Source organism: Equus quagga, chromosome 9 (genome assembly GCF_021613505.1).
Source record: "Equus quagga isolate Etosha38 chromosome 9, UCLA_HA_Equagga_1.0, whole genome shotgun sequence".
In the NCBI taxonomy this organism is placed as follows: Eukaryota; Metazoa; Chordata; class Mammalia; order Perissodactyla; family Equidae; genus Equus; species Equus quagga.
In genome coordinates, this window is record NC_060275.1 from 25,666,184 (window position 1) to 25,683,559 (window position 17,376).

The 17,376-nt window shown below is 47.7% G+C and overlaps 1 protein-coding gene across 2 annotated transcripts in view; it reads left to right on the forward strand.

Moving 5' to 3' along the window:
• Nucleotides 1-17,376, forward strand: part of MYO5B (myosin VB) — a 344,955-nt gene that overhangs the window by 264,593 nt on the left and 62,986 nt on the right. For both annotated transcript variants that reach the window (XM_046671362.1, XM_046671363.1), the window contains exons 18-21: nt 6,377-6,488; nt 11,278-11,489; nt 13,364-13,520; nt 15,381-15,620. In XM_046671362.1, coding sequence (XP_046527318.1) covers nt 6,377-6,488; nt 11,278-11,489; nt 13,364-13,520; nt 15,381-15,620 — 721 coding nt within the window. The remainder of the gene's footprint in view (nt 1-6,376; nt 6,489-11,277; nt 11,490-13,363; nt 13,521-15,380; nt 15,621-17,376) is intronic.

Sequence of the window (17,376 nt, forward strand, 5' to 3'; positions counted from 1 at the left end):
TTCTCTTGGTTGTATTTACTTAGGAGTGCGATTATTGGGTCATATGGTAACTCTTTTTGTCCTTTTGAGGAACTGCCAAACTGTTTTTCCACAGTGGCTGTACCATTTTACATTCTTACCAGAAATGGATGAGGCTTCCCATCTTTTTATTACAGCTATCCTAGTGGGTGTGAAGTAGTATCCCATTGTGATTTTGATTTGCATTTCCCTGATGGGTAATGAAGTTGAGCATCTTTTCATGTGTTTATTGGCCATTTGTATATCTTCTTTGGAGAAATGTGTGTTCAAATCCTTCGCCTACTTTTTAAGTGGGTGATTTATCTTTTTGGTGTGAGTTGTAGGAGTTCTTGGTATATTCTATATACTGGATCCTTAGCAGATATATGACATGCAAACATTTTCTCCCATTCTGTGGGCCATCTTTTCACTTTCTTGATGGTTTCCTTTGAAGCATAAAAGCTTTGTTCCTTTTTTTGCGTTTGTTTGTGCTTTAGGCGTCATATCTAAGAAACCATTGCCTAATCCAAGATCCAAAGATTTACACCTATGTTTTCTTCTAAGACTTTAAGACTTAAATCTGTAATCCATTTTGAATTAATTTATGTACTATATGATGTGAAATAGAGGTCCAGCCTCATTCTTTTGCATACAGATTCTAGTTGTCCCAGCACCATTTGTTGAAAAGATCACATTGACTCTTGAGGTAAGCATGGTAAAGGGGTATCACCTCCGGTTTACAGATGATGAACCGAATCCCATAAAAGTTAAGTGATCAGATTAAGTCCTCACAGTTAGAAAGGGGTGGATCCACAATCACTCTCCCATGGGTTAAGGACGCCTGCCCTTGTGACTCTTTGAGAAAGTGCCTCTCTCCTCTTGACTTTGGCCTCTTGAGTCCCTTTGAAAGTTTTGTCTATCTGTGATACAGTTCCAAGGAAACCTCTTGTATCCAACATCATTTATTTCTCTGATAGTTTGTTACTTCAAAAGGGAGAACAAGGGAAGGAAGTGTATGGTGCATGGTGGCCATAATGAAGGTTATTTCTACAACTCAATATCCAGAGTCTTTTGTTCCTGGTTAGTGGACATCACAGCATGGCTAAACACCTCTGCCCACAAACTTCTCTTGGCCTGTGTGAGACATTGTCGGGGACAAGGCCCCATCTGGGGCTCACAGGTTCCTGCAAGGTTCTTGAACTAGAAAAAGGGAAGCAGGCTCCTTATGTTCCATATTGGCATGACCAGGATCTTTGACCTAAGTTGAATGTCACAGGGCAGTGGGGTATCTGAAAGTATAGGTTGACCCACCTAACCCTGACCTGAAAGCTCTGATGGATTCTTCACCATTTTCTAGGAGCTCTTATGATAACCTGACATGCCATCTTCAGAGATTCTTCTTTGTCACTTGATGTCATAGAGATTGCGAGACTGAGAGCCTCATACCCTGGTCTTACTAGAGGGACTCTCAGAGCTTGTCTAATTCAGCCAAGCGCCTCGTGAGAGAAGCTACCCAAGAGAAGGGAAGCACAAAGTGCTACCCCTTTGGCAGATCCACCCGTCTGTTCACACTGGTCCATTGGGGGCGTCTCAAGCAGGCATGTTCTGCAGAATGTTACCACATGTAGATGGTTAAATCCAGCATTGGGCTCCAGATGGGAACGCAGTCAACCAAAACATCACCCTGCTGCGTTTGCTCCACTGTTCACAGCAGCTGTATTTACCACACGCTGTCATGAGCCCTGAGGAACTTGTTAGAAGGAAATGTCTTTCCATACGAGGGGGGGCTCTGTTAAGTGCTTGCTGGGCTCATCCTGTGTGGACTTTGCTTGCTCCTTCTGATCTCCCTGTTTGTACCAGGAGCTGTCACAGGTCCTGGGCTTTTCCCACACGCCCAACTGTGACTACTTTACCATATCGTGGCACCTGTTCCCCAGCAGGCCAGAGGCACACAGGGTGATGCAGGCCTTTATTCCAGAGGAAAAATTATATTGAAGTCTAGGATAGTCAGCCAGGGCCCTGGCGGACAAGTCCAAATCCAGGGAGAGCAGGACTAAGTGTGAGTTGTACCCCTGAGGTCGCTGTGACTCCATATAGCATGGGGTTGGGGCCGTGGTTTGGACCTAGTAATAGACTTGGGATGGGAGCTCTTCTCCCACTATTAATAAGAAACGGAATGGAAAAACAGCCAGGCCCAGAATTGGCTTAAAAGACACCTCCAGGCCAGCGAGCCACAGAGCCATACTGCGAGTGGGAGAGGACGTCTCCAGGGCCACCTGAGGAGGGCGGGAAGAGCGGGGAAGGAAGCAGTGGGTTCACACTGTAGAGGCACTTGGCCATCACGGTTGATTGTTCTCAAGAAGAAGCTTTCTTGAACCAGAACTACATTCTGCAGTAAACATTTTGCAAACGTTTGGGAGCATTTTTGGATATCTCAATGAATGGGGTGGTAGTTAATGGTCCAAAGATGCTCTGTGTCCTGTATTGTGGGGCTGTCCCAAACACTAAAGAATTGTCTTCCCCAAAGCCAATAGTGACCCCCTTGAGAAACACTGGTAAGAGAAAAGCTTTAACACTAGGGTTCCAACTATTTTGCTGATAAGGAAAATAGCAATTTTTTAAAATGTAATAAGTGATTGTGTATAAAGGTACCTTATTATGATAGGTACTGGGAGATTTAAAAATATATCAGAGGATGACCCTGGCCAAAGAAGGCTCAAGTCTAGCAGAGAAGCTAACACATATTCAAAAAATATCTATAATGCAAGGCGGAAAGCTCTGTGTCCCACATGGAAACAGGAATAGCTAAAATGCTGTAGGAGGGGAGATTCCATCGTGGTGAATAACCCCAAGGGGAAATCCTGGATACCCTGTGGTCTTAACGGGTAGTCTTGCCCAACATTTATGTGGTCACAAAAAATCTCCATTCAGAGAGCCCTGCCACATCAGAAAGTCCCGTTAAGTTGTACTTCTGGAAAAAGAATCACGTGTTCTCTTTAGTTTCACTTTGAAGATTTTCCCCTTAGAGCTGAGGGATCCTTTCCTGTGAGGAGTTGATCTCCGAGAGCACAGAGGTCCATGGAAAAGGGGATCCACATTTGATTCCAGGTCCTTCAGTAAAGGACACTTGTACATGCACAGACCCCATAGCGAGCACATGCCCCTTTTGGTACCTCCGGAGAGGGTGCCTACCCAGGCCCTTCTCGGTGGACAGTGTGCCTCCTTCAGGCATCCTCCCCCCTCGGTGGTTTCACCGTGGTGCAGGTGTCCAAAGAAGCCTTTGTAAGAGAAGGGGAGGGGTCTTGGGCAGGAAGGGAGAGTGATTTAGATCTTCAGGAAGCGTTGTAGCCTTCCAGACACTCCACATCCATGAACTCACGGGCTCCTGAAGCCCTGGGAGGGACTTTGTGAGCTGGGTGATGTTCTCTCTGTTCTCCGGATCAGGAAGGTGAGGTGTCCAGGCTGTGAGTTGCCTGAGTCACGCCGCTGGTCAGTGTCGGAGCAGGCTTCTCTACTCTCTGCTTGTTCTGTACCGGCCTTGATGCCTTGGCAGTCACGTCTCCTTACTCTCTCCTAATTCCCTTGGCCCTGTAATCTCCCTGAGTTACGGAACTGTCAGCAGTAAGAGATTTTTCAAATTAGAAGCATTTAAGGTTTTTTGCACAGCTAAATGCTGCTCTAATTATTACCCTGGAGAAATTGTGAACTCATAGGAGGAAATAAGACAAGTGAGTACACAAATAACCGTAATGCAGAATGTGGGAAGTGCCCTCAGAAAGTCACTTGGAAAGTACTGAGCCCCTGTCAAGGGAGAGCCCACACCTCAGCTGTGGGCAGGAAACTCGTGTTACAAGAGGCAACTATTGACGAATGGGCCTGGGGGATAAGGAGACTTGGACTTCCTGAAGCCCTTTTTATGTGTGCATTGTTCCATTTGATTCTTACCCAAATCCGTCTTACGCTACGTGGAAGAACCGGTAGACAGAATGGTCTATGTTTAAAACTTGGGGGCTGGAGCAAAAAGAGCCTGGGAAAAATTCAGTAGCATTTTGCATATATTAAAAACAGAAGGAGCACCTGCCCTCTGACCCTGGGCCTCCAGTATTAAGATCAGTCAGGGCTTCAGAGTTTTTTTGACATTTATTGTGCATGATTGAGATAAATGAAGCAGCATTTAGCTAGATAAATAACCTTAAATGTTTCCATTTTTAAAGCCTCCTGTTAGAGATGGCCAGTAATTTGGTGGGTTTGGTTTGTAGTCCCTCTACAACTGAAGAGCAGGAAACAGTTTCTGCTCAGGGAGTAAGTGAAGGGCAAAGGGCAACAGGAGCCTTTCCCAGGCCAAGAGGCCGTGGGGTCTCCAAGTGCCCTCTGCCCTCCCTCCTGAAGGGATCCACTATCGTGAGCCTGTTGAGCAGAGCCGTGTAAATACCCAGCCAGCTCTTAGCAGAATAGGTGCTGTCCTTTCCCTTGTGCCGTTACATTTGTGACAGAACCAGTTGAAAAGGTAAGAGGCACGGAGACAAAGTAGATTAGCGGTCACCAGGGTCTGGGAGGGGGGAAGCATAGAGAGTGGATGATAATGGGTGTGGGGTTTCTTTTTTGGGGTGATGAAAATGTTTTGAAACTCAATATTTGGGATGGTTGCACAACTATGCAAATAGACAAAAAAACTATTGGGTTGTACACTTTAAAAGGTACCTTTTATGGCATGTGAGTTAAATCTCAATAAAGCTCTTATGAAAAAAGAAGGTTGGGTTCAACCTCTAATCAGCCATTTTATGTAGAGGGGAGAAATAAGGGGAAAATGCCGTTGTGTTATTTGCTCTTGCACTTGCTCCCTGTCTGAGACCCGTAGCTATGTTAGAAATCTTCCACCAGACGGAGTGAGTGCTTACGAAGCTCGGGGCGAGGTGGTGAGCTCAGTCTGCATTTTCCTTCTCATCCCAGGGAGTAGAAATGAGTGGCCTGGGAGGGAAAAGAAGGCTGGGAGACAGACTGGCACATGATTGTGGAGCACAGGGAGAGGAGCTCTGAAAGAACCGACTTCCCAGGCCCATCGTGTATCCACTGCTCCCCAGTGGTACCTGATATTCCACGATACTCATTGTTGTGGATAAAATTTCTGAGGGATCCCTTTTAAAGGCAAATATGCTGCAGGAGAAGGGATGCAATCCATTGACTCTCCATTAATACTTTAGAATGAGGGGGATTATCTGAGTAACTGGACAGTCGCTCAGCAATGCCGCAAGGTGATGGAAAACGGTAGATGCACGGTCTCAAGGCAGCACAAAAATGACTTTCAAATGAGCAATGTGGACCTAATGAGCATATGCACCTAAGCTGGGATGTGTGTAGTGTAGTATCTCCTGATGCCTCTGAGGGCCAGGCTGGAGCTGATTGAACACCTCTGCCCAGGACACAGAATGATGGGGATGGATGGGCCGAATTCACCTTCAGAGGGATTTAGACCAGAAATTCAAAGTCTCCTTAGAGTAGAATTGCACCGAATTGGAATATATGATTATCTGAGGCAATTGTGAGCATCCCCTGAAAACTGAGACAAGAAGCAAGGAATGTCAGAGGATCTGTATGAATTGAGATAGTTTTCAGGAGAAATGGGGTAGACCCTGCCTAGAAAATAGGGAATTTGCTCATTGAGAAGGTTGCATTTGTGGAAGTAGAGATCTCAGAGGCCAAGGGATACAAGGGATAAACTTAGGCCCTCTTAAAGATTCCCTTCCAGAACATACCGAAACAGCACTTACTTATAAAGGTAGTGGGATTATAAGTGCTTCTTATTTTCTTTATGTAAATCACTGGATGTTTGTAGTGGGTCTACATGACTCTCATGATCAGGGGAAAAAAATCATAAGCAAAATCCACTTGGGGAGGAAAATGGTTTCTTCTAAACTATACCAAAATGTGTGAATAGTGTTGTCTCTAGGGGTTAGGGTATGGCCTCTCTTTATTTGCTGATGTATACTTTTTCGCATTAAAAAAAATGTTTACAGTGAGCAGTGTTTGTTTTGTAAGAAGAAAACCAACGTATAAAAACCAAGCTGCATTCCAGGTAAGGACTCACCGTGGCAGAGTGGACCTCCACGTGGTCAGGCAGAACCTCTGTGAGCGATTCTGCCTCTGGTTGGTCCTCCCAGAGGAACCTCCAAAACTCTCTTTCCCTCAGTCGTCAAGCCACAATTCTGTAAATCAGCGACACACTGAAATTCTCGGAGGACATGGTGGAAGGACAAAACACCCCAGATTGTTTTTTGCTGCTCTGAGAACAGCCTTATGCTGGAAACATTGACCCCGTGGGGCCCTGTCTGAGATCACTCAAGGCGGGACATGTCACCTGACATGTCTGCTTTCCCTGCAGGTGGGCCTACCATGACTTCTTCAACCGGTATCGGGTGCTGGTCAAGAAGAGAGAGCTCGCCAACACAGACAAGAAGGCCATCTGCAAGTCCGTCCTGGAGAGCCTCATCAAGGTGAGCTGGCACATCCTGGACGGCCAGGGCTCTGAGAAAGGCTTGACCAGAATGCCCTGAGCCTTGGGCAGGGAGGTGTTAACTGCCCTTTTTGATCTTCATCCTTATTGAAACTGTCTGAGATGTTAATCCGTTCTCCTACATCAATGACTGTAAAAGAAAAGCCCCTTCACGTATCTAGAGTACCTCCTAGCCTTTTTCACATCTCAGTGCACATAGAAAATGAAATTATTCGTACAGCCCACTGGGGTTTGGGATGAGGCCCCTCCTGGCTACAAGCTGCTGGCCCCAGATCTCCGGCTTCTCCATAGCTCAGCCCACCTGCCTGCACTGGTGCACCCAGCCGGGCGCTCTGATCTGCAGCCTGGGCACAGCCTGGAAGCCTGCGGAGGGGAAAATAGCTGTCTTCTCCTGTCTTCCTTGTTGTGTAGCCCTCCCCAAGATGCTTGTTTTAAATAAGGCAACAGATTTCACTTAATTAAAACAACCTGAACTCACACCTGACACCTGAGACTAGAGAACTGTAAAAGCAGAGCTACTGGGGGCCTTTTGTGAGGGGCAGATCCTTAAACATTGTTCCAGAGTATTCTGGGATTACAGCAGAGTATGAACACTGATCTCAGCAAAAGGTGAAATTATATCAAAACATCTTCCTTTTAAGAAGGTAATAGAATTAAAAATGTTTAATGTTTAATTATTTTGCTAGGAAAATCTATTCATCTGGAGTAGTTCATTGCTAAATGATCAAGATTTAAGGTCGTGTTATTTAGTAAAAGTGATGGTTACCCTCTGAACATCATCTTAGCTACTCGAGTCTGTGGTTGTAGGCAGTGCAGAATGTCGTGCTAAAGATTTAGTAGAGAGTAAGAGGATGACAGTCTCATTGTTGAAGGTTGCAATTAGTTATTTGGACTCTGGTTAATTGAAATTTTTACTGTGGTGCCTCTATCAGTGTCCGCATTTTAGCCTCTCAGTTTTAATGGATAAGAAAAATCTGTCTTCAAGATCAGCTGATTCCAGTCTTTACCTTTGTGGGTACCAGGAGCTGGCCTCTTAGTGTGTGGTCAAGGTGCACAAGTAGCCCACTCTGCCATGTGGCTGCCTTCTCCTTTGTCCAGGGTCAGAGTTCCACTCCTCCTCTCCCTTTGCTGCATTTCTCCAAGTTTACCAGCAGAACCTCTGCTTCCCAAACAGAGGGCACTCTAGAGGGGCCCCAGGCCAGACTGGCTGAATCAGCTTCCACCCACTCTGCTCCCCTCCAGCCAATGGGACCAACTACCACTGCCTGGGGCCTGCCTTCTTGATGTACTGAGGCCACTGGGCCTTGCATGGCTCAGCTGCCCCTCCTGTCCACTGATGAGGAGCTTGTCAGCATGTAGCTTAAATGCCGACTCTGCCTTCCTGCTTTCCTCAATCCAGCACTGGACTCTAGTACTTTGTGTCACTCTCCGAGCCCATAGCATGTTGTCCTGTGTTTTTGCAGAGAGCAGTCTTTGCATTGACACCTCTCCCCTAGTTATGAGCACTGAACTTAGCACATGGAAGTAACTCACCAAACGTGTGGAATGAATGAACAAGTGAATTGCCTAAAGGAAGATTATATGAATACATGCTGTTTCCTCTGCCTAAAATGCTTTTTTCCTCTTTTCCCTGTCTGGTCAAGTTCTATTCTCCTTCTAAACTGAACTCTAGAATGCTTTCTGGTCTGTGAAGCCTGTTCCCAGATGGAGTTAGTTACTCCATCTTCTGTTGGCCAATAGTACTCAACTTCTACCTTCCATTATTGCATTTTTCCCCTTGTATTGTAATTGAGGGTTTGTCATTTCACCAGACTGTAAACATCTAAATGGCAAGAGTCCCGTTGTCATTGGCTTCCTGGCACGATTACCGGTTGTCACAGGAACTGAGTTTGTGCAGGTGACTGTGTGGCTGACTAGATGGACCTGTCATTACTGGAAACCTGCCATAATGGCTCACAGTTATCAAGCACTTAGTAGGAGTCAGACATTTTCTAACTGCTTCATGCGCTTCCTCTACTCCTCGTGTTGTCTTTTTATGAGGAAGATACAAACATGACCCCCTTTTACAGATGAGGAAACTGAGGCACAGAAAGCTGATATAAATTGTCCAAGGTTGCACAGGTGGACTGACCCAGAAACCCCTGCAGTCTAAACCGCATTGCCCCCTGAACCAGTCTGATTGCTTAATTAATGTCACTGCATAATTATCCATCCTGGAGATGAAATAGGAATCAGGGCTTCAAGACTCCCCTGGAGACCTTGTATATCCTCATTTTTGTTTTTTCCCCTTTTGGAGGGCCACATATTCTAATCACCAATTCTCCTAGTGCTCGTGCTAAGTGACCTGGGACTTCAAGTCAAGCAACTGAGACTTGGCAAAGCCACATGTTAGCCTAGAAGGACACATGCCAGCTCCCTGCCCTCTCCAAGAGTGCTGAGTGCATTTTAGGATGATTAGGACAGAATCAGTGATGAAGGTGGGTGCAGGCCAGGCAACAGGCTCTTAACAGCTGCATTCACCAGGGGCTGGGGGCTGCTTCCCAAGGCTATTCATGAGTGATAGTCTCCTTCTGCAAGGATGGTAGGAACGCCCTTCATCCTTAACCTGAATTTGTTTTTTCTTTAACTTCACAAGGATGTGTTGAGTTCTTCCTACATACTCTTAACCTGGAGTGGTCAGTGAGAGGGTTATAAAGAGTATAATATGTGGGCCCTGCCCTCCAGGACTAACAATCGAGTGTGATTGTACACATCACTGGAGGAATCGTACCATGGAGACTGGCCATCATGCACACCTCAACCTTCATCCCGACAGTGAAGGAGCCTATTAATAAGCATCCATTGGGAACCCAGGGAGCATAAGGAACTATGTTTATGTGAGGAGGGTGAAAAGGAGATGGTGTTACAAAAGGGGTGTGGTATAGTAAGAGACCCCTGGCCTGAGAGTCCTGGGTCTTGGGTTCTATTCCTTGATATATTTAGTGAGACCTTGGGCAAGGCACCTCACCATTCTAGGCTTCGGTTTTATCATCTTTGAAATAAAACAAGTGGCTTGGGATGGATTGCTAAGATTCCCTTCCACTCCCTCAGTCTGTGATTCTCGGAGAAGAGTTCTCAGAAGACAACCCCCAATTGATGGATATGTGAATAATCTAGTCATTAAGTTCTAGGGGTTACAGAAAGCAGACCTGGGGCAGGAGAAGGGCTCAAGACACGTGGAGTAAGGAGAGCCCAGCCAGTGGTGACTGGTTGTAGCAGGTAGGCCCTTCAGACAGATCCATATTTGGAAAAATAGTGGCTTTGCAGACCAGCTTGTCACCTTCCTGGTGATTTTTCCTGAATAGGAAACAAAGAATGTGTCCTATGATTCCTGGGATGCATCAGGCACCCCCCAGGCTGGAGCTCTGTGGGAGCCCAAGCAGCCAGGCTTGTCCCCCCACTGTGAGGGCTGAGCCACCCACCTTTTGCTTCCGGGCCCCTCCTCACTGCGAAGGTGCCTCCCCCAGCAGGACAGTGAGGAGCACATGCAGGGATGAGAACCAGGCCCACACCTCGCCCCTCCCAGCAGCCTGGCCACGGAGGAGAGTCAGCGACAGTCTAGCTAGACACTGTGTCCCAGCTCAGCCACAGCTTAGCACTGTCTTCTCTGTGTGTGGAACCAGGTTCCTCTTAGCTTAAGGGCTTAAGCCGTGAAGAGTGGTGAGTCAGCGTTATTTCAGAGCCCTGTGTCAATGTGACACATATTCATGTGTGTGGTGTTTTCCTTAGACCTTGACTTGTTAACTCCCTCCTGTTATAGTCTTCATGCCAGTGAGCACAAGCAGATGGAAGTTTATTTACAAAGAGCACTCAGTTATCATGGGTTAACCATCAGGTGTCCTATCCCAGCCTCATCCACAAGCACACTGCTGCATCATCTTTCCTTATCCACTGGAGTGAGCATAGGGAAAGGCAACTAATTTTAACCTAAATAGATGTGATTCAAACAGTAATTATATGTCCAAAAAAAATCTCGTAAGATAGTCTGAAACCAAATAAAATTTATTTGGGAAGTTATTTGCAATCTGAAATTATGCAACAACTGTGTGGCCTTTTGAGGATAATCTCTAAAATGTCAACCAGATCAGGTCATTCGCTTGCTTAGAGACCCCCAGTGGCTCCCCATCCCTATTCTGCAGCCTCCAAGGCCTTTGATGGTTGGTTCTTCCTACCACCCACCCTCATTTCCCTACTCAGCCATCCTGGCTCTCCTGTTACTCAAACATACGCAGCTTGTTGCCACCACAGGACATTTGCATCTGCTCTGCTCTTCTTTTGAAGTCTCCTCCTCCACACTTTCCCATGGCTGCCTCCTTCAGTTCATTCAGCTCTTTGCTCAAATATCACCTCCATAGAGATGCCTCCCTTGATTATCGTATGTAAACATCCCCATCCCACCCTCTGCCCCCAATTTTATTGACTTCCTAATCCTCACCACTGCCTGAAAACATCCTGTGTCTTTGTTAACTCGTCCGGCTGCCATCACCATGTCAGTTGCTTGAAGGCAGGCATCTTGCTTACTGCTGCGTCCAGGACACCTAGCTCAGGGCCTGTCCTGTAGGTAGGGACAAACTCTCTGTTAAACGAATGCTGAGAGGTAGTGTGTATCTAGGGAGCAGGGACACGTGAGATCTGGCCAGGGAATTCTGCATTGAAGGAAGTGGGGTGGCGGGGCAGGTGACCTCACGGCTCGCTGATGATGAACTAGCTCCCCTCTCCGCCTTGTAAAGGATCCTGACAAGTTCCAGTTTGGCCGCACCAAGATCTTCTTCCGGGCAGGCCAGGTGGCCTACCTGGAGAAGCTTCGGGCTGACAAGTTCCGGGCAGCCACCATCATGATCCAGAAAACTGTCCGGGGCTGGCTGCAGAGGGTGAAATACCGCAGGTTGAAGTGGGCTACCTTAACTCTGCAGAGGTACTGCCGAGGATACCTGGCCCGCAGGTGAGTCATGCTGGGGCACGTTTGGGGCAGCAGACTGGTGGAGGGGTGTGGGGCAGGGAGCAGGGGGCTGGCACTCTCAGCTGGTTGGCCTCTCTCAGCCTATGTAATTAGAGTGGTTCCTGTTGGGCCTTCTCTGCACTCTTTCTCCTAGCAGCTGGGCCCATCTCTCTCATGCTCTTCTCACCTGAGAGAGTAGGTCTAGTTCCCTGGTTCTCCCAATCTGTCCCCATCCCACCAGCACCAACCTGGGACCAGCTGGTTTTGCCACAAAACCACCATTTTCCCTTTGTTTAAACTCCAAAGTAAAATAATCTTCTTTTAGAGAAAGAGACAAATTCAGCCTTTCCGTCACAGTTAACTTACATTTAGCTTTGTGATTTAGACCACCAACTTCAAAATCCCTTTGGAGGTTGGTAATCAGGGCTGGAAAGGTCCTGGGAGGTCCCTTTTATGAGTTGTTGCACTGACCTGGCACAGAGAGGGTGTGACTTGTCTAACGGCAAGCAGCTACCCAGGGGCAGAGCCCGGAAGCCAGTCAGGCTCCTCTGCCCCAGCCCAACACCGTGCACAAGAAACTACTTTATTTTAAATGTTTCCCTCCTAACTGATGTCGTTGGGTTGACAAAGCGCTAAAGTGGTGTGAGCATCTCCGCTGAGACCGACCCAGAGGAAATGGCCTCCTGTAAGTCCCACCCCCAGGCCTTCATACAAGTCATCACATTTTGGACCCAGTCCTGGTTCAAAACCAGTGACTTCTGCAAATAGGGATTTCCCTGGAGAAGTGACAATAATTGGCATGTGGAAGCCAAAGTTTCACGAGTGGCTGCTCAGTCATCTTTGCTTGGATGTAAAAAAACGAGAGAGCCCCTGAGTTACAAGCCCAGAGCAGGCATCCTTTGTATCATAAAGTCAGAAAATTGCTCCTGCATATCCTCATGTCCTTACTATAAGCTGTTTATCCGAGCATGACCAGAGATGATGAATGCCATTAATTACCTCCGAACAGTTGAGAGATGATCTCTGGAGCAAAGGCTATAGAAACGAGAAGATTGTCAGCAGTATCAACACTGAGTAATTACCAACAGTCTGTGCCAGCTAGTCAAGTCATCACTGAGCATCCCTTGTGCGTAGGACTCTGTCTTAGGACTCTGTCACCTGGGTGGTGAGGCCGTGAAACAGAGCTGGCCTGCATTTTCCCTGCATGGAGTTTGTCTTCTAGTGGATATGCAGGGCACACGTGTCTCTGAGCACTTGCTGTGAGCCTGGCACCAACAAAGCCCCTGGGAGAGTAAGAAGTGTCAGACTGACTTTCCCTCTGACTCTGGGGTGTGATGGGGAATGTCAAAGTAAAGCAGGACAGTAGATGTCCACAGGCAGTACAACCCGGGCAGATGGGGCTGGGGAGATAGGAAAACAGGGCCCCAGAAGGTTCTAACCATTCAGAAGATATTTACCAAGTGTCTACTATGCCAGGCCCTGTACTAGATGTAGGGGGTACAAGGAAGTTTGGGACACAGCCCCCGACATCTCCAAGCCTAGTGAGGTCCAGGGCATAGATAGAAGTGTAAACACATGATGTCATTGAGGGACTGCCCAGTTGCAGTGAGGGGCTCGCAGGTAGGGGTGTGGGCAGATGAGGATCACAGAGCTGGTTAAACTTAGACTGAGTTTTCAACATGTGGAAGGATTCTTGGACAAAAGGAGGAAGCTCGTTTTGCTGTTCTGAGCCTGAGCTTCAGGTGCCCAAGGCATTGCTATAGGCGGTAAGGGCGATGAGGGTTGGCTTGGCCTGGGGCTGTGCGGGCAGGGGCTTGCGTTCACGAACAGCTCATGGGCATCTGTCAGCATGGCCCGCCTGCTCTCTCCCTCCCCAGGCTGGCCGAGCATCTGCGGAGGACCCATGCAGCCGTGGTGTTCCAGAAGCAGTACCGCATGCAGAGGGCCCGCCTGGCCTACCAGAGACTCCGCAGGGCTGCTCTCGTCATCCAGGCCTTCGTGCGGGGCACGTTTGTGCGGAGAATCTACCACCAGGTTTGTAGCCCCCCAAGGGACTCACAGGCTGTGACTCAGAACGAGAGCAGCAGCAGATGGGTTGTCACCAACACGGAAGTTTGTTGGGTGCTCCTAACTTTTTTCTAAGTAATGCACGACTCTCCTCTCACTGAATCCTATCCGAAGTCCCATGAGGGGTTGTATTAGGGTTCTCCAGAGAAACAGAACCAATAGGAGATATGTGTATGTATATGTGTGTGTATATATATCTGTGTATGGAGATTTATTGTGAGAAAGTGGCTCATGTGATTATGGAGACTGAGAAGTCCCCTGGTCTGCCATCTGCACGCTGGAGACCCAGGAAAGCCAGTGGTATAGTTCAGTCTGAGTCTGAAGGCCTGAGAACCAGGGGAGCTGACAGTATAAATCCCAGTCTGAGGGCAGGAGAAGATGAGAGGAGATGTCCCAGCTCAAGCGGTGAGGCAGGAAAGAAAGGAGCAAATGCCTCCTTCCTCCACATTTTCTTGTGTTCAGGTCCTCCATGGATTGGATGATGCCCACTTACATTGGGGAGGGCAGTCTACTCTACTGAGTTCCCTGATTCAAATGCTAGCTCATCCGGAAGCACTCTCACAGACACACCCCGAAACAGTGTTTAATCTGGGCACCCCGTGGTCAGTCAAGTCCACACAAAAGAGTAACAATCATGGGTAGGAAGGGTATGTATCATCGTACCCCTTTGACAGCTGAGATGCTTGGAGAAGCTGAGTCACCTGCCCAAGGGCACACAGTCAGCCCATGGCAGAGCCTGGTGACCCATCCTGGGCTCATTCAGACTTGAGAGCAGGGGTGATATTAGGCATCCTGGGTCCAGCCCCTTCGTTTAACGGATTAGCACCCTGAAGCCCAGCGAGGTGAGGTCAGGAGAGAGATCCTGGCAGCCTCCCTGCCAGGCCATTATCCAGTGAATCCGAAATACCTAGTGAGGTAGCCCTAAATTAGGATACATCCATTCCACCAGATCACACAACTGAAGCTCAACGCTAGGATGAAGGAGGGATTGGAAGGAAATGTCTAAAATCTAAAATGGTCTTTTTTTTCTGAAGTGAACATCAGTCTTTTCTATGATCAGAGAAGGTGTGATTTTTCCAAATAATAATAACTAAGGCACTAAACTGATAATGAAAACACGTGGATGGAGCACACCCTGATATAATATGTGGAGAAACCCAGGCCAGTGGGAGAGGGTTCTGTGAATGTTCCTGGGAGGTTGGTGACATCTGTGTGATGACTAGGTTTGAACCCAGCTCTGTCCCAGATCTGTGCATGATACTGGGTATATTAGTCTTTGAGTGTTGTTGCTTGTTGATTCCATGAACATTTATTTTGCAGGGTATTAGGGCTAGAACATTGATGGCTTTAATTTTCTGAGTAGTTTTTAACTTGGTAGAAAAAAACCCAGTGAATTATGAGCTAAGTTTGTAACTGTAGGCCATTAACCCATTGTGGACTCTCAGTAGAGAGTCTTTCTTTGTCTCTAGGTCACCATCATGAGGATGGGATCCAACTCTGTTGAATGGGGAGATGTCAGCTGGATAATCTTTGGGTCCCTCCAAGGTTGAGGTTTTTAGACTGTGGTTTCCTAACTAATAAAACAAAAAGTAAAAAAAAAACTAAAAACAAGAGTTTGATAGCTGATTCCCAACAGGTACTAGTCAAACTAGTTAAAACTTGTTCATAAAACGAATGGCCACTAAAACCGTAAGTCTTAGGGAGTCATGTCCTCTCTGAAGCCCCTGAAACCGAGGCTGACCTCGGCTCTCACCTCCTCTGGGCAGCATGTGAGCCTCCCTTATTCCCATCCTGCAGTACAAACCCACCAGGCTTTGTCTCTCACAGGTCCTCAGGGAGCACAAGGCCACCATCATCCAGAAGCATGTGCGGGGCTGGATGGCACGCAGACGCTTCCAGCAGCTGCGAGGCGCAGCCATTGTCATCCAGTGCGCCTTCCGAAGGCTCAAGGCCAAGAGGGAGCTGAAGGCCCTCAAGATCGAGGCCCGCTCAGCAGAGCACTTGAAACGCCTCAACGTGGGCATGGAGAACAAGGTGGTTCAGCTGCAGCGGAAGATCGATGACCAGGTCAGTGTCTGGAGCTCCCACCAGGGGTAGGGGGCTGTGTTGGGACTCCAAGGGCATGTTGGAGAAGGCCCATAGCTTCCTCAGGGAACTGCATATGCCGGAGACCCAAGAGAGCACAGATGTCCTCAGGGTATTGCCCCACTCAGCAGGAATGGCTACTGATTATGGCAGACAGAATAACGGCCGCCAAAGATGCCCACATCCTAATCCCCAGAGCCTGTGAACATGTTACCTTACATGGCAAGAGGGACTGTGCAGATGTGATTAAGTTGAGGATCTTGAGATGGGGAGATGATCCTGAATTATTTGAATGGGCCCAGTATATTCACAAGGGTCCTCGTAAGAGACAAGCAAGAGGGTCAGATTTGGAGAAGGAGATGCGATGACAGAATCAGAGGCTGGAGTGACCAGGGCCATCACTGAAGAGTCATTCCTTTTCTGTGTACTTGCTAAGATGGGTTCCTGGAGTTGAAAGCAGACACATTGTCACTTGACTCATGCGGAGTATTAAGATGACCGCAAGAGCTGGCTTCTGCAGTGCCCGGAGAGTTTCAGGTGCCTCCTGAGAGAGGAAAGGGAGAGAGAGAACGCGAAGACTATACCTGATGTAGGGGTGTGGAAGAAGAGGGAGAATCAGAGTGGGGGCCACCAGGCATTGCCTTGGAGGTGACTTGGTTTTATTGTTTGTCTTCTATGCCAGGCATTTTTTAAGGTTTTCTTGATCCCAGTAGGGCGAGAAAATAAATGAGCCATTTTATACCTAAACCAGCTGCCCCAAACAGGAGCCCAAAAGCAGTGCACAGATAGCAGTCAAATGTTCCTGCTTCTCTGCTCTTGCAAAAGACGAGGCTTCCTGAGAAGAGAGCATCACCCTGGATGTTTCTGTTCTCTGTGAGTTCTAGAGGGTGTCTGGATTGGCTTGGCTCCCTAGTGGGGAAGCAGGAAAACTCAGTGCTTGGTTGTAGGGTGCTCAGGACCTGTGCCCTATTAGCCTGCAGTGATAGGCCAGGTCAAGACGGGAAGGCACAGCTGCTCAGAGGGACAGGAGTGGAAAGGAGAAGGTCTGGTCTCTGGGACTGGCCATTTGAAAAATGCAAACACAAAGATGACAAGATTTTTATTATTATTATTGTGACTGTTGATATCTGGCCAGAAAAGACATTTGCATAGTCAAATTTTGCCAATAAACCTTCCAAGCAAAGTGTATAGTTAAGAGGGACGAGTAGGCCTTGTTGGCACCACTGTACCCTACAAGGAGCCCTTGTACCACCAGCTACCCCTGGGTTTCCAGCCATAGGGCCCTGCATTGGCATTGCTGGTTTCTGAAGTGATTTGAGAGGTTAAAAATAAATCTGGTATTTTACAATCCACGTGACTGAACATCAAAGAGAAGCAGATTTAAAAGGCCTATTTTTAAAAAGAGCTTTTTGCCTTAAGCTTCCTGCTTGGCAAACATCTGTGAGTGGTGGCAGGTGTTACCCACCCCGGGCAGGGTGCCCTGTCTGCAGAGGGTGATCAGAAGAGGCAGGAGGGGTAGACTGGATCTTGCTTTCTTGAACCCCTCCCCATGATGCCCGAGTAGGTACCAGGCGCAGTTCTTATGTATTAACTCATTTAATCCTCACCACAACCCTATGAGGTAATATTATTCCCGTTTTAAACTGAGGCACAGAGAGGTTAAATAGCCTTCCCAAGTTCACACAGCTAATAAGTAGGACAGCTGGGATTGAAACTTGGCAGTCTGGTTCCGGAGTAC